This window comes from Colletotrichum chrysophilum (assembly GCF_026319265.1).
Source record: "Colletotrichum chrysophilum strain AFK26 chromosome Unknown scaffold_87, whole genome shotgun sequence".
NCBI classification, from domain to species: domain Eukaryota; kingdom Fungi; phylum Ascomycota; class Sordariomycetes; order Glomerellales; family Glomerellaceae; genus Colletotrichum; species Colletotrichum chrysophilum.
The window spans coordinates 25,414-48,848 of NW_026517374.1; the positions used below are offsets into that span (position 1 = coordinate 25,414).

Sequence of the window (23,435 nt, forward strand, 5' to 3'; positions counted from 1 at the left end):
CTCTGTATCGGTGATCATAATCGTTCGCTCGGTCTATACGCACTTTTCTTTCCTAGTCTTACATTGAGTTCCCCGAAAGCCAATTGAAGTCCTCGCAATTCGCTAGCCCTTGGAAAGCCTGGAAGATGTCAACAGAGCCAACCGGATTATTGCGGTCCACGCCAAGCCCAGACACGTCCAGCGTCCCCAAAGAAGCGAATGAATTCATGTCTAGTGTTCCAAAGTCTACTGGTGCCTCTGAAGGTGCGGCCCCATACTTGTCCCATTCATACTCGAGACCGACTTGATTGGCAGCAGCGGTGCTAGAGTCGCTGGTCGACCTATCCAGCGTAGGTGCAGCGCTATAATCCCGATCAGCTCCCGGAGCGGTCGGCTCAATCTGGTAGCTGAACTCAATCGGCAGAGCTCTCATGACGCCCCAACGTTGTGCGAGAACGCGTATCACCGTGATGCTCTTTACCGCACGAACAGGCCAGGCGATTTGCAGTTCCCGCAGTAGCTCGAGGCATTGGCGGAGCCAGTACGTGCTTTGGTGGCGGAGGGCCGGGGTCCAGCTTGTGGCATTCATGAGGTGGACGATAGCTGCGCTGAGGAGATGGTGGATGATGACTGGGTTTGGTGGTGTCTCGAACCCGTGAGCGCGGCGGTAGGTCCTGACGAGCCGTGAAGTCGCGGTGGCGGCTCCGGTGAGAGACCGCAGGACGAGAAGCATGAACTCTGAGTTCTGTCCACCGGTGGCTGTCGACGACGAGGATGAAGCCTGGGAGATGGTGGCGAATATGCGCAGGAAAGGAGGCATGGTGATGAGAATCGTCATCTGGTATGCCAGGTGGAACAAGATGACCGGCTTTGGTGTTGAATCGCCGGTCAGGTGAAGTCTGTTGTCACGGGACCGGAAGAAGGCGTTGAGGGCATCTTGGCTTGCGACTAAGATGCGGACTTGTTGAGGTATTGGAAGTGACTCGAACGTAGTTGAGAAACTAAGCGACGACAGTTAGGCAAGTTCTGTTTCCCTTGATTGAGAATGAGCCGACTTACACCTGGTCCATATACTGGTCATGGAGATACCATAGCTTGCACTGCCATGCAAAGGATACTTGAGCTAGATCCGCCGTAGAGCTCTCAAAGGTTGTATCAAAGTCAGGCACATTTACCCTCCGCCAGGGCAGAGCACAGTTGCGACCAAGGATAGATATAGCTGTGCGGTCGATGATGTAAAACATCCAGAATGTCCGGATATCCTGTTCGCTTGCCTCAAGCTGTCTTGCCTCGCATTCATCAAGAGCCATGACATGCAACCTCAGATGCACGCACATACCTGCAGCCATCGAGATGAAGATCCACCCAAAGTGATCTCTGCCTAGAGCGAGAGATCTCCAGGACATCATAGAGAGACCCTGGATAACCTTGACCGTGGGGGCTAATCGACAGCAGGTGAAGGCGAGGCTTTCGGCAAACTGGCCGAAGGTGTCGCCTATCTTCATGGCATCTGGCCTGAGTGAGAAGGTTGTCCCTGTGGCGATGATGGCGCTGTGTAAGAATGCTTCGTCGGGGGCCTGGTAAGGGTACCTCTGGAGGAAGTCGATGTTCGTATACTGGGTGAACTGATGCTCTTTGTTGATGTTCTGTAAGAAAGTGTCGGCCATCTCGTGTATGAGACCTGGTTGTCGACAATACGCGAGAACATTTTCTGGCGGCACGAACTGTGCCGATGGAGGGGCTTCTTGAGCTGCCTCGAGGGCGTACTTGGATCCAGTGGTGGGGTCGTTGATGATGGTCACGCCATCGCCAACATTCGTCCTCCACAGCATCACACACAGCTCCTCCATGGCCCGTTGAGATCTCTCTTGACTTTGGGCATCCTTGCCTGTCGATGGGGTGTCATTCAAGTCACCCCGGAACTCTACTGTAGGGCCCTTGGTGGGGACAGCTTCAGCTAGCTCAGCTGCCTCGGCATCATCGAGACCTTCATGGAGGGCATCGGACTCGGGTAGTATTTGTTCACTCAGTGATACTGGTGGTGATGTCTCCTTCTCTGAGCCGTCTTGTTGCTTTTCCAGAGCCAGCAAGAGGGACTGTACTTGGGCCTCGAGGGCTCTGACATAATCCTCGTCCCAGTACTTTCGTCTGTGAAGGCTGTGTCAGTGTGACGGCATACTGGGTCTTCTGTGCCGTCTGACTGCAGCACAGATGGCAACGTACTTCCTGGGTCTCTGTTCTGTGTAAACACATTCCCTATTCTGCCTGCTGCATAGCGAACATGCAGGACGGGCTGCATCGCACTGCCGACGGTATGTAGTTAGTCACGGAAGTTCGCGAAACTAACAAGGGACCTCGCCCCATGGGGTATAGGGAAAGGGGAAACAGAGCATATTTAGGCAGATTGGTCTGGAAGGCGACCGATGGGGTGACCTACTTTTCGCTTCCCCGCCCTGCACCGGTCGCAAGCGAAGCTTGTCGGCTTCTGGGACATGGCTGGTCTTGGGAGAGGGAATCTTTTGCACACTGACACACACGCGAAAAGCAAGCACTGTAAGCTTATCCGGAAAACTCGCGTGCGAGTCGCTCGCCGTCCGAGGAAGACCGGTGAGAATGGCAGCGGCAGCTCACTACTTTCGGCCAACGGGGGCCTTTCTTCATTTGCTGATCGGCGCCCTTCAGTTTACAGGGCGGTCAGACTCAGGGGCAGGACTCTGGGACGACTCGAACGGGGAGCTCAGCGTTCATCGATATTTCGCCGCCACGCAAGCTTGACCTGACGTCGCCTGTCGCGAGATGTTATCGGGTGGTTGCGGGGTGGAGACCTCCGCAGGATAAGGTGCAATTAAGTAGGTGGATGTGCCATGTCAACCGTCGGGCGGTGGAGGTCGAGGTGAGGGGGATAGGAAAAGTTTAGATGTCTCAACGCGGGGGCTGACTGTCTTTGACGTGGTTGGTCGCTGCAGCTGACCTAACCAACGGAATGCGTGACGCCATGCCGTTTGTTTTCGGTCTAGAAGCTTGTCAGCTCCTTCTTCAGCTCTCTTCACCGAGCCTTTCAGCAAAGGAAGCCAGACGGCATTGCCACGACCGAGAGAGCGTTGGCAATGAGAGTCAGGGTGAGAGAGTCATGACTGTGGAGCCCGCCCCTTTCCAACCATTCCTTTTTCACAAAGCGAATACAACAAAGAAAAGAGCTTGGGCCAATGAAACTCGACAAATTTGAAAGTTGTCGGAATCAAAATGATGTTTCCGATTGGCTCATTTGCTTCCGGCGATTGCGTTGAGGGAGGCAGTGATAGAGCCAGTTAGCCAACCTCAGCGCTTTCAAACGTCGACCTCAGCAGATAGTCTCAGCCTTGTGTTTCATACCTCTGAATTGAGGCAGCTACACGTTAGAATAATATGCGAAAGAAAATTTATTCGCTAACTTCTAAGCATTGCAGCTGTGACTGTGAGATTCAGCAGGCTGGCGATAGAATTCCTCCTCAAGAGGAAATGAGGTTCGGTTAATACCATTTGTATGATGTTCACTAACTCTACGAGGCGTTGTGTGTAGGTCTATCGGGCTAGGAAATGAATGCCAAGTGGGAACCTGCTCTAAATTAAGCACCGGCGGCGGTCTTTGATCCAGTGGACTTGAAGAACTGCGGGTAGGCATCCCTCAACTCTCGCAAGTGACGAATCTGATGAGTCGACGCTTTCGTCTCAGGAACTGGCAGATCCTCTTCTACCAGATGCGCTGCAGTCCAACCAAGCTCTTCTGCACTCTTGCAGTTGGCGTATGAGTCATCTATGTAGCGCTGTAAGCATGGTGAAATTCGAGGGTATCATGGCTTGGGGAAGTAGGTTCAACTCACCAACAAAGTAACAGTCCTCCGGTCTGTCGATTCCGGCTTCCTTCATAGCCTTGTGGAACATGGCCTTTGCAGGTTTGCAAATGAAGGGTACTTGGCCGTAGTCGCAGTACGTAAGCCCTTCAAACTGATCCTCGATCCCTAGTAGCTTCACAACGCGCTTTCCGTGGTTGACGTATGCGTTCGTAAAGAGCCACAGTCTAACCTTGTCTCTATCGATATCCTCTAAGAGTTGCCTGAGCTCGGCGTCTGGCTTGAGAATGTTCTCCAGCGGAAGGGCGTCGTCTACTTTGGCATTGAAGTCCATGGGGTCAATCTGGTGGTGTCGCACGAGGCCCTCGATAGCCAAGCCGTAAACGGTGTAGTACTCATGTGTCAGTCTCGTGGCTTCTTCAGCTGGCAATGAGAGGTGTGTGATGAAGTATTGGTCGATGAGCTTGGCCATCATTGTGTGGATCTTGTGACCTACGAATGGCTAAGTCAGTTTTATGTGCTCGGAGATGAACTCGTCACTTACTGCGGGAGTAAAGACAGTTATCGATATCACTGAAGTTTCATCAGTACAGTACACGATTTTAGATGAGGTCGTATGCCGGATGAAGGTGCATCTGTCAGCTTACAAGAATAGCACCGGCTTGCCGGAGGGCAATCCGTTCGCAATTGACTCTCCCATAATGAATCTAGTCTCAGCGTTCCCTATTAATGTTCCTTAAGGCGCAATGTACTACAACAGGCAAGTGAGAAGACGTTGAGATGTGATACACGGTTGTGAACGAAGGTGAGTCAGCGGGTCAAATTGCGGTGTGTCCAGCTAAAACTCAAAGTTTCAGCGCACCTTGATACCTATAAATAATTGGTTCCTCACTGATTGAGTTTAGCGTCAGCGGGAATTGCTCCCTGTGAATCATCGATTGGCCATCAGCGTCACCCCTGCGTTAGACTGGCCCACTCTCAGTCGGGACGGAATATCGGAAAATGCACAGGAGGCGTTCATGAGCTTGAATCCGATGACAGCAGACTAGGCAATAACCATGGCAAACATGTCTGTCATTTTGATTTTGATGTAAGCTTGCGGGAGAACAGCGGATTTTGTGGGCAGTACTGGGCTTCTACCTCTGAGTAGACGATGAGTCACGCCCATTCACTGTAGGTTTGCTTACAGTCACTGAGATTCGATTCCGCGCTCACTCGCAATGTCCGATGAGGGATTGGTCTAGACCTCATCAAAGAGGAAATTATATGCTTGCTTGTTCCACTTAAAGTGCCCAAAGTTCATGTCCTATCGACAATAATATGAACATCATATCGCTCATTTGGAGAATTGCGCAAACTAAACTTATTCCTGAGGCCCACATCTACCAGCCTTCTCGTTGATGGCGCAGCGTCTCTCACCATTTCCAGCTGTCATACATTAGCCCACTGACTTCGAGAGGGGGGTATACGGCTGAAGGTGCATACATCCTGGACAAAAGAGACGCCTTCCAGTTCCGTCATTTAAACATGCCAGACAATCTGAGTCTTTCGCACAAAGGCCTTCGGAAGGACGTTAACATTAGATTCCATACGTTTTAGGAACCAATTACTTACCACCCACACTACCCTGCCCCAATGCGACTGTCCCGAAGAGGAGGAGGGACAGGGAAACCGGGACAATCGAGAACTTCATGGTCAAATGTGTTGAATGATTTATGATACTAATAGTACAGAAAGAGGCAGAAACAACCAGCGACTGCCTACGTATTTATAGGTGCGCATGATGGCTGTAAGCGACGTTGTTCAACACAGCCAATACAGCCTGAGAATATGAATTGTAGGGCGTACGGATACGGCTATTTTGGAACCATGGCCAGCGAATAAGGTTTTGTCTGACACGTTGCGTACAACCGAACACAGTGCCCGTACTTGTGACGCTGATGAAACTCACTTCGGCGTCTTTGTAGCGACTTGGTAAGGACTTAGGTCTGATATGATCATCGGCTTCATGAACTCGCGATACCACCATATTTCTACTCATGTGAAGTCATAGAATGGATACTGATGAACTGGGTTTTCTTTTGTACAGAACCTATCCAATAAATACAAGGGCATAAACTACTTCAGGCTCGACGCGACATCTTCAGATCATTGAGCAAAAGAGACCTGATACGGCGCATCATAACGATTGAAGTACCGGCCAACGTCACAATCAGCTCCAGGGGGCAGGATGATCTCCAAGTGATCGTTCTTCGACTCTTCTATCCTGGCTCTAATCCGGACCTTGCCCTGGTTCTTGAAGTTGTACGTGATGTCGTCGTCGCAGTCACCCTCGGGATCGCACGAGTCTCTCTTGGCCTGCATCTTGACCATGATCGTGTTGCCGTTCCACACGAACGGGGTGGTGGCACCGACATCGTTGGGGGCGTTGAGGTTTTTGTTGTTCGCGAAAGGGCCGTTGTAGAAGCCGTTGCGCTCGCACTCGGCGGCTGCGGAGGCCATGCCGAGGACTGCCAAGAACGAGAGCGAAAGCGAGAGCTGCATTTTATGGTCGTGAATTTTGAAACGGATTTGACTTGGGAAGACCTATACGTTACAAGAGCATGTTAATACACATAGACCACTGCTTAGTTGTCATATGGCATCGGCGCACACTCACAAGAAACGAGAGGAATAAACGTAGTTCGGATGAAAGACTGAAGGTAGAGACCGATGGGTGAGTAGGGGAGCAGAATGCACAGCTGCTACTTGAGGGCACTTTATACTCGAAGTTGCTCCTGCGGCCTCGCATCGTGAATATTCCTCAATTTCGTAAAAGTAAGCTTCATTTCCAAAAGAAGCTTGGTTCGTCCCGTTCTATGAAGCTTATTAGACTCTTCCAGTCCCCAATTCAGGGCTGAGATCGTCTCATCAGGTAAGGTTCGCGCGCAAAGCCTCTCTGGATGGTGCATACTTTGGCGCCAGATTTCGCATAGATTGGACTCGACTCGTCAGATCAGACGGAGAATTACTCTGGAATGTGCCGAGCTGATTAGTATTGCAATCCGGCAAGCTGGGACTCAATCAGAGTTCAGGAAAGTTGCCGACTGTGGACAAAAGCAGAAAGGTTGTGCCGAGAATCATGACTCAAGCCAGCTGCGAAATCATTGGGAGAAGTTGTCGTTCGTCTACTCTGTGAACCGTGCCGTCTCGGGTCGAGATTGCCATGGGCAGACGTCTTAGACCATGGGCGGTACGCAGCTTTGGCACCTGTCAATACGAAGCCCCGTTTCAGATATTGGGCGCAGGCTTTTGATTCTACCTCCGCAAGCCCCTATGGGGCTTTGCCCCGGATAGTTCGCCGATCAACTTTGAATGAACTTCGATACATGAGTGCCTGGACAAGCCCTCCCGAGCTTGGTGCAAGGGGAGAGAACGCAGATGCAATCATGGAGCTCACTCACACCTGACAGTTCAATAAGGTGAGTCGTCCAGAAGACATGCTAATAATAAATTGCTACGGATCTCCAGAAAGCAATGCGAAAGCAGAATTTGCCTCACATATAACTCCGGAAGAAGGGTATTTTGCATGTCAAATACAAAAGGAATGAAGCAGTCGAGATTTACGATCCTCCCCCTTAATGCTGAGTGAGAGCTTTTCACTGGATCGCCGGCGCCATCGTAAGAACGACGTAATGCACGGCAGACTTGTCATCCTTCAGCGGTGTCCAGTGCGTCATAAACTTTTCATCTCCCCGAAAGAGAGCACTGCGCCGAGTCTGCAGCCGGATCTCCATCGAGATTGGTGACCCAGAGCGGATAGCGCTGCGGACTCGGGCCTTGTAGTCGGATTGGTGGTTTACCATGTTTTGCTTGAAGAAGCGGAAGATTTCCTGGCCGGTAACTAGGCCGATGGTGTTGTTGGCGGGGTGAAGCATCTCCATCACGCCCTCAGAGTAGAACCTGATGATGAAGGAATCGTAGCTCAAAACCAAGTACTAGTTTACGAACGTCAGTTGTGATGATTGTTAAGTAGAATCAATATATCTCACCTTTGAGTACGCAGTGTAAAACTCCTTCATCTGCGCATTCAGACTTTGACCTTCCATACGGTGCAGGAGCTTGTTTTCCATTCCTGCTTCGGCAGTGACCGTAGTCGGCCCGTTATTACTGTCCACACGTACTCCCAGCGCTTTGAGGAATGCTTTCCGCGCAGAAGGCATAGAGCTGGCTCGGTGAATGGGCGGTACGTTCGCTTTAGTTTCGTCTTGGGTATCGTCATTGGTCGAGGTTGAAAGTACTCTCATGACGTCCACGTTACTGTGTATGGTTGTGGAGCAGTTGATCTGGCCACCAATGAAGAAGGCTAGCTTGCCTGCCTCATTGTATAGAGGAGCTGCAGATTAAATGTTAGCCTCTAATAGAAATTTCAGAGCGTTCGCGAGATTCTTTACTATCGCCGCCTGGTAGAATGAGCTCAAGAGAACACTTACCGACATAGAGCAAATTCCAGAAAGGATCGCCATTCTTCTTGTAGTTTAAAATGAGCTCGACAGACTCCTTCCGCTCATCGATGGCATTTTTCAGTCGACGAATTGGCACCCGATCTGTGTGTGCTCCTTGCAGAAATCTACAGTTTCGCGGGATGATTTCGGGGCGCGTGTATCCTGTGACCTTGACAAAGCCGTCCGAGGCAAATACGATCGGGTTGTCTGCAACTCTGTTCACGCGCAACGTTAGCTTCGTAAATCTGACTGCTACTGCAGAGTAAACTTACGATGGGTTTGTCAAACAGAAGCAGTCGCCGAGTCCCTGATATGTGTGTCGGTTTGTAGCCAAAGCCCTTGTCGCGTTGAGCGCCATTTGATAGCGCACGAAACGGGGATAAATGTCCAAGAAAACATCTTGCTCGACGCTCTCCTGAAGATCAGAGAATAAAGATTCCATCGACGGGAGCGTCTTGGTCATAAGTGACTTCATCTCGACGTGGACCTGCTTCCTCATTTCGCCGTTGACATTGATCTGCTTCGACGAGCTCTCGGAGAGGTAATCCTTGTGAATTGATGTCATGATGCCCGCGAGATCATTCAGGGTCGTATGGTACTGCTCAACCTGCAGATTCAATGACGTCAGTGATCGCGTCCAAGCCACGGCTCAAGATACGAAAGTTGCTTACCTTTTTCAGAAATTCGACACTTTCGCTGCAGAATCGAGCTTCGGCGAACTTTAGCAGTTGGTGGGAAGTTGTAGGGTTGTGTAAAACAACCTGGAAGATTCCAGGGCCAAAGAAATCAACGGTGCGGTTCGATCCGGAGCCATTGCTAGTGACGCTATGCTTGGATGTGGATTGCCGCGAAATGGAGATTGAATCGTCGCTCATGGCCCGCCTATCACCCGTCCCTGGTCTGTAGTCCGGCGTGAGCCTCGCCGCCAGCCCATTCTTTACGCTGTAGTCTTGATCCTGATCGTCGTCCATGTTGTACACTTTGTATATCGTGCGGCGTGAGCGTGGGGGATCGGGACGTCTCTGGCTGATTGGCGGTGGCTCCGCATCCTGGTACAAGCGATGCTGATCGAGAACAGGTGTCCGCAGCTCCCGTTTGTGCGCCGCGAGTGATGCGCCGGCGCGCGAAACGGGTGGAGGCTGGGAAGATTGACGAGACGACTGCCTCGAGGTTACGGGTCTGCTGCTGCGGCTGTGCCGGTGGTGCGATGCCGGTGGTCTGGATGAATCTCGAGACTTGTCTTCTATCGGCAAGTGGATGGCAGTAACTGGAGTTGCCACTACAGCATCGCGCACCTCGTCCCGAATTTCGTCGTGATAGTTGCGGTCGCTGAAGTCTTCGTCGTCCTCCTCGTCAGATTCGTCGTAGATGATTCTCCTATGAGGTCGGCCGATGGGCGGAGGTGTTGCTGAGCGAGCAGCTCGCGGTGAGGAGTGAGCCGCCCCTCGGGGAGATTTAGATGAGTAATAGTCGCCCTCTCCAGCCTGCGCCAGAATTCTTCTTGCGGCCTCGATGTCTTCAGCGCGAGGGGGCCGTTGAGGAATGTTATAATCTCGACGAGACGCGATCCGACCGCTGCTGTCAATGCTGCCTCGATCGGGGCGAGACGAGCCTCGAGCAGGAACGGCGACGATATCCCTATCGGGCCTTGAATGGGAGAAATCGGGGGGCATGAGGTCGCCCCGAGACAAAGGACGGGCGGGAGGGTTAAACTCCATGCTGTCTCGCCCCGGGCGGGAAGCTTCCCTTCCACCTGGCTCTTCCACTGTTATGTCCGTATCCCTTTCGGAGTGGCTTCCGACAGCTCCCACCATGATGCTAGACTCGGACAGAGAACGGCCTCGCTGGGGTCTTCGACGGGCCTCGTCCTCGCTCTCATCTTCGGATTCGTTACCAAACGCAAGCCGTGCTGCGTGAATGGCCCCGTTGTCTACCCGTGGTAAGACCTTCGCGAACAACTCGTCGTCGACGGTCCCGGTGGGAATAGACTTCGCCGCGTTGCCGTTCCCGGCGACGAGAAGGTGGGCAGCGTCGTCATCTACATCGTACCCGGGCGCCATGGCTGAGATGAAAAAAAGAAAGCCTTTCGCGCCGGGCCCAACAAAGCAATTCCGCGTATAAACCAATTGTGTAAAAAGAGTGCTCGAGGGTCCAGCTCACCAATGAGAGCGAAACCTTGCTTGGGTGAGTTTGGCGCGCGATTGTCTCACCCCGCGGCCATGTGAGTGGTGGCAGTATTTTTTTTTTCAGAGGAAAAAGAAAAGAGCTCTTCCGGGAAACGAGGGGAAAAGGGAAAGCGGCGCGCCCGTCGTCTTCTTGAAAGATCGGAGCAAGCCGCGGCCAGGATTTGATATCTCCATTTGACATGCACGCTCGAGCGTTGCTCGTCTGTTAGTACACGGCCGGCACTTGGCAGGGAGCAGGGGAATGCTCGCCACAGAGAGAGGGGTTGGACCCATCGAAACCTGTTTTCTCCTGCTGGAGTGAGGGCAGTGGTGATAGTCTTGCTGCTGTGACTGGTTGGGAGAGTGGCTGAAGATGGGACGACAGGGCACTGGTCATCGGTCGAAGATCCCTCCTAGCTTGTGCTCGGACCGCGGACGGGCAGATGTGCAGCCGGGAGGAGCTTGCAAAGTAGGGTGACATTTGTCTCCGGAACTTGGATCCGTCAGAGGCCTGGGAATCTGGTATCTAGATGTTTTGCATGAAGAATTTGCTGATTGTCGTGGGAACCCCCCACCACCCGGGACGACGCTGGAAGCTCATCTTCGCTGCGCTAATTTGTCACGATATGCTGTTTGACTCGCTTGCCCGTCTTTATTTTGGCCGTTTGAGGAGCTGCTCGAGACCCTTAAAGCTGTCACAGGAGTGGAGTTGCTCGGAAATGGCCTCCAACGCCCACATCAGCTCCATATTGCGTCAACAGGGATCCTAGGATCATCGATAGCCGAGGCGCGTGGCTTTTGTTTTTCTCCCAAGTCAATGACCGTTATGGTTGATGCATCGTGCCGCCAGAGTCAAAGCCATACCAAGACTGCATATGCGCCCAGTTATCACTGGCACCGTTACAGGCACGATGGACACCCAGCATGCGCATGATTTGCGATTGGAAGGAAGCCGTGATGTTGCAGTTGTTACTTTCGGCACACTTCGAAGTCTGTTGGATGCGACCGTGAGATCGCCGATTCGCTTTCGGCCATGAGTTAGCAATGCATCCTTGGCTTTAACGAGTTGCATGGTGGTGAGGAGCAGCCCGTCTTCCGACTTGTTGGAGAGAACCCTTTTTGACTCCACTCAACTGCTTTGCGAAGACCTCGGTCCTCCCAGAAGCCAGGGGAAGAAACATTCATATTGTTTCCAGCCGTATCAATAGCGAAGCGAATTAAGGGCCACAGGCATACCCTTCTCGGTGAATGTCGCGATTTTTGCAGCGCCAACCTTCGACGTCCGAGCGTTGTTCTGAACTCGCTGTCAAGGAGATGAATGGATGACGCGGAGTTTGTCAATGTAACCCTGCGCCACATGGGTGCGGCCAGACCACGGTGCTACCATGACGACACAATGGAAGGGCTCGAGCGTTTCTATCGGTATGAGGAGATTTGGGGGCCCATGACTTTGCCTCCTTTCTCGTAAACGAAAAGGGGTGTGGGTGTGTCTGCTAAACATTTCTACACAGCTCACAGAGCTTCGACCACTCCACCGCCATTGATGTTCTTCAGCTCCCATCCCGACTGGCGTCAAGCAGATCTCCAGCCCCGACTCAAGAGGCGTTCGTCTCAAGTTGAAGCTTACTTTTACCGCCGCCATACATACTTTTCTCGCATGGCAAAAGGTGGGCAAAGCTCACCCGGAGTCCTGGTGTCTGGGAAGTGGGCCAGAGCTCCATTTTTCTCCCTGTCAAAGTTCCGAAAATAGTGACCACACCATGTCCAAGTGCCGTCCATCACTGGGCTGGCCGGCGCCGGTAGCAGTTAGCATGCAACCTGCCGAGATCTAGAAAGTGAAAAGTGACTGATAAGGCATAGGGTCTTGAGCTATTATTTGAAAGAAAGTTTGTTTGCGCGACATCTCTTATTCGCAACTGCAGATGTTAACGGCCGCTCCAGCTTGAGATGCGAGTACGATGAGCACCCTCAAATATGGGGTTTCACATGAAATTGTCGCGAATGACATTGGCACGCTATGATCACGCGAGCAGTTCCTGTAGTTTGGTTGAAGCCGTGTTTCTATCTTTATGTGCGGAGCTGTGACGTGCATGCACCCTGTGCGTTGGTTTGAACCCACGAGTCCCACGGCTCATCGATCTGCGGGTGAGAATGCTTATCGTGATCGGTCATCCACAACCGTGCTCAACGTTCCTGAGGGCATCGATCGACGGGGTAAGCGCCACATCAGGATGATGCATGGAGTGGATACCAAGTGTCTGCGTGTGAGCGGTCGTGGGTGCTATGGGTCTTGGGCTGCCAGATAAGTAGCTGATGTCTCTCCTGATTAGTCCTGAGTGGCTACCTGCGAGCTATGTCACTTACAACAAATCCTGGCAGACTGATGAATTGTATTAGTCCTGGATAGAGAAGATCTCTCGTCTCAGCTTGTTCTTTGCGTGATGCTAATGATGTGGACAGAATCAGAAGATCTAGGTCATCCAGCGATACCTCACGAACCAAGGCTCTGCTCTGTGCATTCGTAGATGAATCATTTTTTGATCTAGAACATCGGCTGTACAGTCACCTAATTTAGTTTTGTAGAAATGGCTATCAATTTCTAGAAAGAGGTGGGTCATGATAGCGTGTGATATATATGTGTAGTGAGGCTTTTTCTGGCAACCGCCGTTTACCATACTTTACAAGCATACCATGACCGCTATTACTTGATGCTGTCTTTTTCAGCACATATACATCTTCAGACACTCTCCTATAGAATATTAAACTTTCTGCGGTTTCCAGCCTACCAATGCTACTCTGGCAGCGATAAATAATACTACACCGACAGCACAGCACACTCCACCAAAGATCTTGGTGTTTTGGAACGATCCGCGACTGCTGCTGATGATGGCGCCACCAATTGGCGAGCCGGTCAAAGCAGCAATAGAAGCAACAGCATACGCAGCACCGGTACGGACCCCTATATCCTGAATGGGCGAGATGTGCGCGACGAGCACGGGTGTCAAGCCAATACCGGCTCCGGATGCTACTCCGAACAGGGCCGCAAAGGTGATGTCTGCGGCGTTTCCGGTCGCAGGCAGCCAAAAGGCCAGGATCAGAATCATGGTCAAGAAGCTCATTGTGATCATCATGTTGAAGTGGCCAACCTTGTCAGCGAGGGCGTTGGGTACTGTGCGTCCGATGATACTGCGAGTAACGAGTCAGCAACGATGGATAACAGTCCGCACAACGGCGGGAGTTTCTTACCTGGCGCCGTTCAGGATGGGGACGAGGTATTGTGACAAGCCCTCCGACATGCCGCCTGCGCGAGCCTCTACCACGATGAAGGTGATGGGAATGAACATGCCCCCTTGATAGAGTTAGCTTGAGAGCCATGATGCGTCGCTTCCGGAGAAGGCTTACAGTAGAAGAAGTAAACTGCTGCAGTAAGCAGTGAGAAGGGCAGTTCCCGGAAAGGTTGAAAGAAAGCCATGACGCGAAACGGGCGTTTGGTTGGCGGGATGCGTGAGCGAACGGTGAAGTTGGCCCAGATCAGCAGAGCCAGAATGAGAAAGGCACAGACCCTCATAGACCAGCCGAAGCCGATCTGCGGGATGAGATGAATCAGCATGATGGGAAAGATGACGCCTCCGAGGGACGAGCCGCAGACCGTGAGCCCAATGGCGGCGCCACGTTTCTTGAAGAACCATGTCGTAACCTGCATGGAATGAAATGATTCTGTCAGCCGCGTGTCACCCACGTGGAAGGTTTGAACGACCTTGAGATGTGTTGACTTACACAGGTAAACGCAGGATAGAACACCATGGAAGCGCCAATTGCAGAGCAGATAGCTTGGCTGAGCAAGATTTGGTAATACGTTTTTGAGATGCTGACCATCATCAAGCCGAAGACGTGGAAGAACGTGCCAATGGCAAGGGGAAGCGCCGGTCCATAGTCGTCAATCACTTTGCCGACGAACAGGCCGCTAAAGATCATGAAGAAGACTGCCCATGATGAGAGTGATTAGCACTTTTCGGAAACATTTTCATGACAGAATAAGGAGATAACAAGAGACGAGACATGATAATTGAAGACAAGCGCTGGGCCGATCTTACTTTGCAGTGCAGGGATCCATGCGATATCTGACGGCGTGTAGTCGCGCAATTGATTTTCCTGGTAATAATCTTGGAAAATGCCGACGCAATTCACCCATCCAAAGGAAACAAAAAGGCATGCCGAGGCGCCAGAGACAGTCAGCCAAGCCTTGGCACCGCCCTCTGGGAACGCTGATTTATCGAACCCTGCCGGGCTCGCAGGACTCTTGACGGCCTCCGCCTCGCCATCGCTGGCAGGCGGCGCTTGACGCGCGAATTCCTCCTTCTTTTCTGTGTCGGACATCTTTACTCCGATGCTGTGCGACGCTGTCGATGATGGTTTGACGAATGATCGATCCGATGATGCGGTGTTTGTGGCCGGCGACGGGAGAAAGGGAGAGGAGGTGGGAGAATGGGACTTCTTCAGGACCGGCGGTCCAGCAAACAAAACAAAAGTCCCAAAGCAGTCAGACGGATGTAAGAAATTACGGACTTTGGTTAACCGCGAGATAAGCGCGAAATGGATTGGTCAGAGAAAGAAAGCTGATCTATTGGCGCCGTGTGCCGTAAGCAAAGACGCCCGGTGGCTTGATGACATTGTCTCACCAACCCTTAGTGCGGTCCAACACCCGTGGGCAGCGCCGGCGCCTTGATCTTTTGTGATCCGACCTCCGAGGCCGAGGGACCGGGTGCCGGCCTCGGTCTATTGCGGCGGCCGAAGTCACAGGTTTGGCTCGATGAGGCCGAATAGCAGCTTCGGTCCTTGTGTTGCCATGACCGTCCTGCAACAGAGCATTCCCCAGAGAGACTGCCAAGACAGCCCCGTACCGTCCTACTGACGTGTCTCGCGCAATGACTGGTACACGATACATCGTGGCAATTTCGAGAATATTGTGAAATTCTCACTTGGACGCGGATAACGGGACTTGATTAGAGGGGAACGGGTGGGAAGACACGTCGATAGATAGGGCCGTCGGTATATCACTATTGATTGCCTCATTCCCAATTCGACCGTACTTTACTTCTCTTTGCTGGCCATTATCGGACATACCTGAATTTTCATAGAATGGTACAATTCAATTGTTGCCCTCACGCAACCAACGCGTCCATCCGCTGACACCAATACTCCACAGAGCCTTTGTTCTCATAGGAACCTTTTTCCCGCGTGAAAGGCTCCGGTCGGACTGCCAGATCGATACCAAGTTTCTTTACATTCTGTATCTCTTCAGCTGTCAGCATTCGCTCGTCCATCTGACGAAGCACCTCATCCATTCTGTCGATCCAATGTAACCGATAGAACTCCGTCAAAGAGCAGCCCAACTCTTCCCATCTCCTATCAAGCTCAACCATGAGAACCTCGAAGGATTCAAGATCCCCTTCGTCTTCTTCCAAGATTTCAAGAATTTCCTCATCGTCGTGTTCTTGGAAGCCATCGCAACAGCAGGTATGCCGAAGGGGCAGCATGGCAAAGGTGCACGCCCGCAGCCATGTTTGCTTGATGTGCCGCGGGAAATCAAAAGCTGCAGCCGCCAACGGAGCATCTACAATTGCAGATGTCTCTTGGATCAAAGGTCGGCATCAACACGCCATAGCGTTCCAAGAAGCGGTGCAGCAAGTGGAAGGAGCTGTTGTCCTTCGCAAAGTTACTACAAGACCCAACTAATCTCAGCACATGATGTGCTGCAGAGTATCTGGTCACGCAATTGGGTACTTGTCTCTGTAGGCTTGCACCACGTTGCATGAACCAAAATTCAATGGACGCTTCCAAATTCCAATCAGAACACCACAAGGTGTTACAGGGGTACTTTACGGCTAAAGGGGCAAACCGTTGATGTCCGGGAGATCGATGTCGCCGAATCCCTTGGCATAGAGGGAGTCTGCTAGTTCACAGGCACCAATGGAATACCCGCTGATTTTTGCATAGCCCAGAATGTGATAGACAGACGCACCCTTGCGCCATATCTTGTCACTCGGCTCGTTGGATGTGACCCCCAAGTGCCACTCTGTGGCGTGCAAGTCCGTTCGACAACGGGGATGAACATTAACGCCTTTCGCATCGAGTGCTTCCAAGACTTGCCTGGTGTAGTAGTCGAGAACCGTCTTTTTCTTGAGGTCCATCCGATCGATTTGATCGCAGGTTAAGTGCATGAGTCCCAGATGTTTCAGCTCTTCCCTGCGAATTTTGAGCTCGTCTATGATCAGGTCTCTTGCCTTGACCGAAGCGCCTAGCATTGCATTTACCCAGTTGTCATGCAAATTGAATTGGAGTGAAGAGTCCTTTCCGGCTTTCACGAGTAGATCAACGGCGTTTGCGCATGGGCAGTCATCCGAACAGACCTGCGGGCTGTAGCCTATGCATATCTTCCCACTCCAGCTGAGAGCGCTGCTAAGTAAAGTGGACTGACTTTGATCGAGTAGCTGGAGGCTGGCAAGGCCATAGTGTTCGACCATGATCTGTAGGCCTTCAGGCCATCCCACAAGATAATTCAGCATCTTCTGGCCGAATGGGTCCATCTCGGACAACTCTGACATGTTGGTATCTTTCTTGAGGCTGTCGAGCAGCATCGTTTTGTTTTGCCGGACGATGGCTCCCATGAGGTGGCCTTCGTAGGCTGCAACTGATTAGGCCCTGTCGAATAATCAGGTCTTTAGTCGGGATACTTACCTTCCTCATCTTCAAAGATATAGCAGACGCCCTTCTGAAAGCTTGCATTGCTTCTGCGTCGCAGTTTTGAGGGGGCATTTTCGCATCTTGTAGAATCAGCGGAGTTACGCTATCATCCGGCAAAAGGATATCGAGCGCGCCCACGTTCTGCGCAAGAGTGTCCAAAGGTGTAGATGAGAGGTAGATGTACAAATGAAACGGGTATCAGTAGATCAATATTAGCATTCTGGCTTCTGGTAGGGCACTAAGAAACGCACGATCCATGCTGGTCTGGTCGGTCCCGTGGAACTCCAGCATCAACCAAAAACGCAAATACCCTGTTTCTATACCCTTGCCAAGTTCTATTGGCCGCTATGCGAGACATGGCTCCCAGAAGACTGCAACCATAGTTATCAATTTCAAGGGGAGACGATGTTTTGGCCATGAACGTAGCCTGCAGTGTCTTCAAGCCGCATTGAATCAGACCACTGCACTCTTCTTCACTCCACTCCCGATGAAAGAATGCGTCTTCCAAAAGGCGAATGACATTCAGAGCCGGGCTTTTCTGGCGGACGGGATAGTATGTAAAGGATGGCGATATGCCAAAGCCCCCCGCACCGAAGGTGGCGGACATCGAGAACGTGATAGCGGCAGGAAGAATGGCTTTCAGGGTACTTGTCGAGATACCGATAGACCATGTATCATTCAACGTCGTGCATACGCTAGCGAAAGAGCACCAGGACAGCATGAACGTTGCCAATTAGGCTTTCTTGCTCCCAGAACGCCAATCCAATCCGTTGTCTCCTCTGTCTGCATACTTGGCGTGGCTTGCAGGTGCATTGGAATCCAGGATAGGAACGGCTTCGCGAGAACGGACGGTCGGAATCGTTTGCTGCACCAGCCGCCGCATTTCCACTGTCAACTTCTGCAACATCGCAGAAGTTCTTCAAAACGGCTGGTTTGGAGATCAATCGTGGCAGGACCGCCCTGCCATCGGAACATGAAGACATCAAGGACGTCAACATCATTTTCAATTCTTTGAGATCTTCTAGGACCAGCGTCGTCTCCTGTTGACTTGAGGCCACAGGCAGATTCGCTGTTTTCTTTTCGATGTTGTTCAAGGTCGAATTCAAAATCATTCCGTTTGAGTATGTCTTCTGGACAGACGTCTGAACAGCCAGATGCATTTGAGAAACTCCCCGTGACAATGAGTCGAGGCCAATTTTCAGCCCTTGTAACTCTTCACCATGAGCGATGGAAAGCTTCCTATACATACGATTAGAAACCGATCAGAGCCAAACTGTAGGCACTCAAAGTGTCACATACAACTGGACCTGTAGCAGGGCCGCCTGAAGAGCTCTGTTGGCGGCATCCAACTGCGCGTTGAGTCGATAGAGATGATCTTTCTGAAAAGGATACAGAAGCTTCGTTTTCTGTTTCTTTGCCCTCTTCATGACCGGATTAGGGGAGTTGGCATTATTCCCGGCGCGTATCTTCTCAACAAAGTTGCCGAGGATGGAAAGTTCGACCTCCGCTGTCGTCATCGCCTCTCTAACAGCGGTGATATTCACGCCGGTAAGTTGATACTGAAGTGACTTGATCTGTTGCAACAAAGAGTTCATAGACTTGCAACATCTCGTTGTGTACTCCATGTCTTCTTTGCGGCACTGGACTCCATCGAGATAATTGCTGATGCTGGCGCCGAAGTGAAGCCCTAGGAACACCACCCCAAGGACTGTTCCCAAGACATCAGCCATGCTCGGCGTGTTCGCGTTTCCCTCTGTTGTTACGGTTATTTAGACGAAGGTCGGTTCTCAATGAAGAATAGAAGTCACAATCAGAAGACCAGGCGATCAAGAAGTTTGCAGACGACTTTCACAGAATGAAGTCGAGATGTCGGAGAGGTCGAGGGAAGGGCTTGGGCATGACGAAGACCGGTGAGATCAAAGCCTGCGCGACCTCTCGAAATCAGGCTGTCAGATACACCTTGACATGGCCTGGGTCCAGTATCACAACCCCTGGATGTTTGCTACCCCCAGAACCAGTCTAGCGTACCAAGTATCCGGCATTCTTTATCAACTTAACAAGACCAAACCTACTTTCTGTTGCGAAGCTTGGTGTAGCTTACGTGCTAAAAGTCTTCAATACCACGCTTGCAAACATTCAGGGGCTCTATCATACACGTTCACCACGCCAGCCTGCGGCACAGCTCACAGCCGCAGAATGAGGTCATCCAAACCCGCATTACCTCTTTCGGCTTATTAGTCCCCCTTTCAATTAAATGAGAAGACCGGAAGTCTAGTAATTGAGTATTTCGAACGTTTCCCGGCAACAATCGTCAAAGGCTAACCACCATTCTCCAGCACAAGACCTCGTACAAAGACTGGCCTTCACAGAGTCTGGAGCGCGACCTGCATTAAGCAGGATTGAATGGAGGGCATGCGAGTGAAAACACTATCAATTATTGAATTCATCTATCTTGTCCTATAGATAAGGGTGTCCACCCCAGTTGGTTGCGTCTGAGAGGACAGTTGAAAGGTTGAAAGGAAGTCGTGGTGCATATGCAAGTGAAGCAGACCCAACGCCATTTATATGCCATGTGATTTTTATCTGATGCTCATGAAGTCGTACTGCATTTACTGGCTGCCGACGTAGTTCTCGCTGGTAGCGTCGCCGACGGTGATGGTGACGTTGTAGTTGGTGAGAGTGGTGCTGGAAGAGGCACCGTACAGGCTGTAGACGCCGGCGGAGACGACGTACGTGCCAGCGGCGAGCTCGCCAGGGATGGTCACGGTCTCGGTGATGTTGTCAAGAACATTGGACTTCTCTGTTGGGCACAAGATTAGAACAAATTCGGTGGCTTCCGCGGGGTCCGTGGGGAGGCTTACCAGGTCCGAGGTAGAAAGAGCCGATGACAGTGGAGAGGGTGCCGGGGTAGGCAGAGGCCTCGGGGGCGATGCCGAAGGCGATGGCAACGTCCTGGACGGACTGGATGTAGTTCTCGGTCTCGATGATAGCGTTGACCTGGTCGCCGGCCTTGACGGTCTCGGGGAAGGCAATGCCGTAGATGCGGGCGTTGGCCAGGGCAAAGAGGGAGGCGGCGGCGGCGATGGAAGCGCGGAACTGCATTTTGAATGATTTGTAGGGGGGTTGGTGATCAAGGTAGGTGGATTGTTGTGGTTGGTTCAGGAGTTCAGATGAGTTGGAAGTCTAGATGCGTGTTGGTGTGGACAGGAAGAGATGGGATGGAGAGGATTTGGCCGATCTTTAAGTATTCCATCATAACATCGAATGAACATGGAGACTCAACCCCAGCCGCCTCCATATCTCCACGGAAATTTTCGCATCACCCGACGTCAGGTTCCCAGCACTCAGCCAACCTGTCGGTAGGGCGGCGCACATCATCTGGGCATGACATCGTTGGGTCCCCTCAATCCTCCCCCGTGCTAGCCGAGCGAGCGGCTCCCGACTTCAGCGGGGTGGCGCTGCGGCTCATGTCGCCATCGGAGCGTTTCCTGGGTCACTTGGAAGGCTTTAGGAGTTGAGCGCAGCCTGCAGGACCCCTAGAGAGTTTCCTAATTCGCCTATTCTTAGCAGTTTCCGCCAATTTAGCGGGCTCTTGGTTCTTCCCGGGGAACATTGCATAGTTGAACAACGTCAGTCCCGGAAAAGGGGGCGGGAAAAGAGGGAATTCGGTCGGTCGGGGGAAGCGTGCCGCTGACACGCGCGGGAAAAGCGACGGGGGCTGAGGCCCAAAGGTGGCACTAATCAAACTTTAGCCTACTTTTCCCCGAGTGTTTTAGTGCCGATCCGGCCGATCTTTATAAATAAAAACGACTTGTTTTTGACAAGCTCTCGTATTGCCCCGAGGGAAGAAGGGAGCTTCGCTGCGTGGCGTTGCTTTTTTCTTCGCTTCGATTCGAGTAGACGGCGCTGGACCGGGCTGTCCTTACCGCCTACCAACGGTAACGTTTCAATGGGCCAAACAGAACAAACACGTCAGAGTCAGACAACTGACTAGCATACAAACATTGATATCTGTGCTGGCATAGTGCTGTTCCTCCTTATGTGGAGAGGACCAGCATGGCGCAATGAAGTGCTGAAGCTGAGAAATTCGGGTAAGATGCGCCGCTTTTTAGGGGTCTAACCAACCAGCTGTCGGCAGTGATCCGGTGTGCACAACTGTCCGCTGCATGTCGCTGGGAGCAGAAGCTCTGCTTGACGATCTTCTCGTATTTGCGGGGCCAATGGTACCTGTCCAGCGTACTGCCCAATATAGTCAGGTTAGTATCGGATGTTCACATCTACTGATTAGTCACCTTGCCAGAGTGGTTAATGGGCTGGCCTGCTATTATCTGCTATCAAGCCAGTGTCTTCGGACGCGCAGGTTCGAATCCTGTGGGTGACGATTTCTTTTGCATTTTCTTTTCATACCACTTCATTATGTTTTTTTGTCCTCAATTCACACTGCCTCTCCACACCGCTTGCATGAGCATTGAGCATTCAGATTTATCCACGAGTCATTTGCAAAGCTGTACGCATAACGGGCGATGCGTAGATATTGTATTAGATTATTTTTCATTACTGTTTCTATAGCAGCACAGCTCTACCGAGATTCAACGTTACTTCCTGTTGCTGGTATTGATGCCTAGCTAGACGCGTCCTGTATTGCACGCTCACGTCAATGAGCCACCAACATGGCATTGGTTTCGCACATCCTTTGACGCCGTCGCATCTTTTCTTCCCCTCCAACGCACAAGCTTCGTGGCTTGGCACACTAGATCGGCCCGTGGACGCACGTCAGATGCCCCTACCATTGCGCCGCCCGAACAACGGCGGAGAATGAGACACCCCAAGCTGATCCTCGAAAGAATACGAGGATTTGCCTCTTGGATTGACGAATGCATTGAAAGTTCTTACTCTGCACTTCAATCAACTGCTTCCCATCACGCCTTTCGGCATGCGGCCTTTGGGTCGCGTGTAAAGCTTGCGTTGAGGCGCAGAGCCAATTCACAAAAATTCTTGTACATCTTGAGTGGTGCGATTGCCTGGGGGCACGTGCCAACTCGTAGACCTGCGATCAAGTCCATGCCTTCCAAGCCGAAGCTCTCGATTGCCTTGTAACTGCGGTGTTCGATTCGACCTTTAGAGCACAATAAATGGCAAGAAGATTTGATCGAGAAGAATCGTTAGGTTGGTGACGTAGTCCGTATCGTTTCGGAGGTTCACTAGCTCAAGGGTCACTAAAGGACTAAGCCCAGCAAGGCGGCTTAGCTGGTGATCGCGGACTTCCCATCGGATCCGACCTCAGACAATGATCATGCTAAGAATAGAAGAAGCCTGGGGAGACACAACTTGATGCAGGGATTTGATGGCATCAGAGACAAAAACGGCAATTACCAGAATGAGATCGATCTGCATTTCCTCAAGTCCCAACACAGCTTCCCGTGAGTTGACACTCGGCACCCATGTTTTTCTTCAATTCTTTGTTCAGCTTTTGACGAACATCTCGTATTCGTCGGCTGAAGACTGACTGCATGGTTGATCCAGGAGTTTCCTCCCACTGCACTCCGTAAGTAATGCACCCGAGCTCCATGGCCGTTGCGACCTCGAAAAGTTTAACAACAATAACATCGCTACTATTGTGCAGCGCACCCTTTTATTTCTGCGCAAAAGTCTAGCAAGGCTTGTGACTGAGTGGCTGTTGGTGCGCAAAGTCTTCTTCAACCCAATCGGCTTCCCCTTCGAGATCCTGAATCGTCTCTCCGGCTTTCACCGAGGTGGAGAATACCACCGAGTATCTGTTACCGGGTTAAATGCTCCACAATCTCGGTGGGCCACTAATGGCCAGAACGTTGCACTCGGTGAGGTGAGCACACCGAGACAACAGAGGCTACGAGCAGGAAATTGAGACGATGGGCTTCAAAAACTTCTGCTCTCTTCCAAGATGACTCACGTTCTATTTCCAGTACTATGAGAAACAAAGATGATTGAGTATTATCCAAGAGGTCTTCTGCCCTCAAGCAGTTTGAGTGTCTCGAGAGTTTGGAAATCCGCATTCCTCGTCACGAAAGATGCATAAATCAGCAACAAAAATGATTCATCGACGTCAGAAAACATCCGAACATCCACAATCTCAATATGTGATTACAAGTGCAGGTCCTATCATATCGCTTAGTTCAACGCGTCTGAAGCTGGCAGTTGATTCGCTCAACTCCACAGTCTAGGATTTGCCAAGAACGATCCTTCGTCCATCATGA

At 51.5% G+C, this 23,435-nt stretch overlaps 7 protein-coding genes and 1 non-coding gene across 8 annotated transcripts; 1 reads left to right on the plus strand and 7 right to left on the minus strand.

Annotated features, from left to right (window-relative positions):
* Positions 1-58: 58 nt before the first annotated feature.
* COL26b_009215 (uncharacterized protein) lies at positions 59-2,343 on the minus strand (the record flags this gene model as incomplete). Its single annotated transcript, XM_053181952.1, has 3 exons — positions 59-980; positions 1,039-2,127; positions 2,327-2,343. The coding sequence occupies 3 exons, from the start codon at positions 2,341-2,343 to the stop codon at positions 59-61; spliced, it is 2,028 nt and encodes a 675-aa protein (XP_053034068.1).
* Positions 2,344-3,584: 1,241 nt separating this feature from the next.
* On the minus strand, positions 3,585-4,284 carry COL26b_009216 (uncharacterized protein; the record flags this gene model as incomplete). The annotated part of the gene is made up of 2 exons (XM_053181953.1): positions 3,585-3,772; positions 3,840-4,284. 2 exons carry the CDS (start codon positions 4,282-4,284, stop codon positions 3,585-3,587), a joined length of 633 nt encoding a protein of 210 aa, XP_053034069.1.
* A 1,673-nt stretch (positions 4,285-5,957) lies between these two features.
* Positions 5,958-6,353, minus strand: COL26b_009217 (uncharacterized protein; the record flags this gene model as incomplete). The annotated part of the gene is made up of 1 exon (XM_053181954.1): positions 5,958-6,353. One exon carries the CDS (start codon positions 6,351-6,353, stop codon positions 5,958-5,960), a length of 396 nt encoding a protein of 131 aa, XP_053034070.1.
* A 1,094-nt stretch (positions 6,354-7,447) lies between these two features.
* Positions 7,448-10,353, minus strand: COL26b_009218 (uncharacterized protein; the record flags this gene model as incomplete). The annotated part of the gene is made up of 5 exons (XM_053181955.1): positions 7,448-7,786; positions 7,841-8,184; positions 8,282-8,508; positions 8,566-8,900; positions 8,965-10,353. The coding sequence occupies 5 exons, from the start codon at positions 10,351-10,353 to the stop codon at positions 7,448-7,450; spliced, it is 2,634 nt and encodes an 877-aa protein (XP_053034071.1).
* A 2,864-nt stretch (positions 10,354-13,217) lies between these two features.
* On the minus strand, positions 13,218-14,835 carry COL26b_009219 (uncharacterized protein; the record flags this gene model as incomplete). Its single annotated transcript, XM_053181956.1, has 5 exons — positions 13,218-13,644; positions 13,705-13,807; positions 13,861-14,155; positions 14,236-14,441; positions 14,553-14,835. 5 exons carry the CDS (start codon positions 14,833-14,835, stop codon positions 13,218-13,220), a joined length of 1,314 nt encoding a protein of 437 aa, XP_053034072.1.
* Positions 14,836-16,343: 1,508 nt separating this feature from the next.
* COL26b_009220 (uncharacterized protein) lies at positions 16,344-17,460 on the minus strand (the record flags this gene model as incomplete). The annotated part of the gene is made up of 3 exons (XM_053181957.1): positions 16,344-17,143; positions 17,197-17,205; positions 17,454-17,460. The coding sequence occupies 3 exons, from the start codon at positions 17,458-17,460 to the stop codon at positions 16,344-16,346; spliced, it is 816 nt and encodes a 271-aa protein (XP_053034073.1).
* Positions 17,461-19,811: 2,351 nt separating this feature from the next.
* COL26b_009221 (uncharacterized protein) lies at positions 19,812-20,304 on the minus strand (the record flags this gene model as incomplete). The annotated part of the gene is made up of 2 exons (XM_053181958.1): positions 19,812-20,002; positions 20,064-20,304. The coding sequence occupies 2 exons, from the start codon at positions 20,302-20,304 to the stop codon at positions 19,812-19,814; spliced, it is 432 nt and encodes a 143-aa protein (XP_053034074.1).
* Positions 20,305-21,489: 1,185 nt separating this feature from the next.
* On the plus strand, positions 21,490-21,583 carry COL26b_009222. Its single transcript has one exon. It is a non-coding gene; the product is annotated as a tRNA-Ser (tRNA).
* Positions 21,584-23,435: the final 1,852 nt, after the last annotated feature.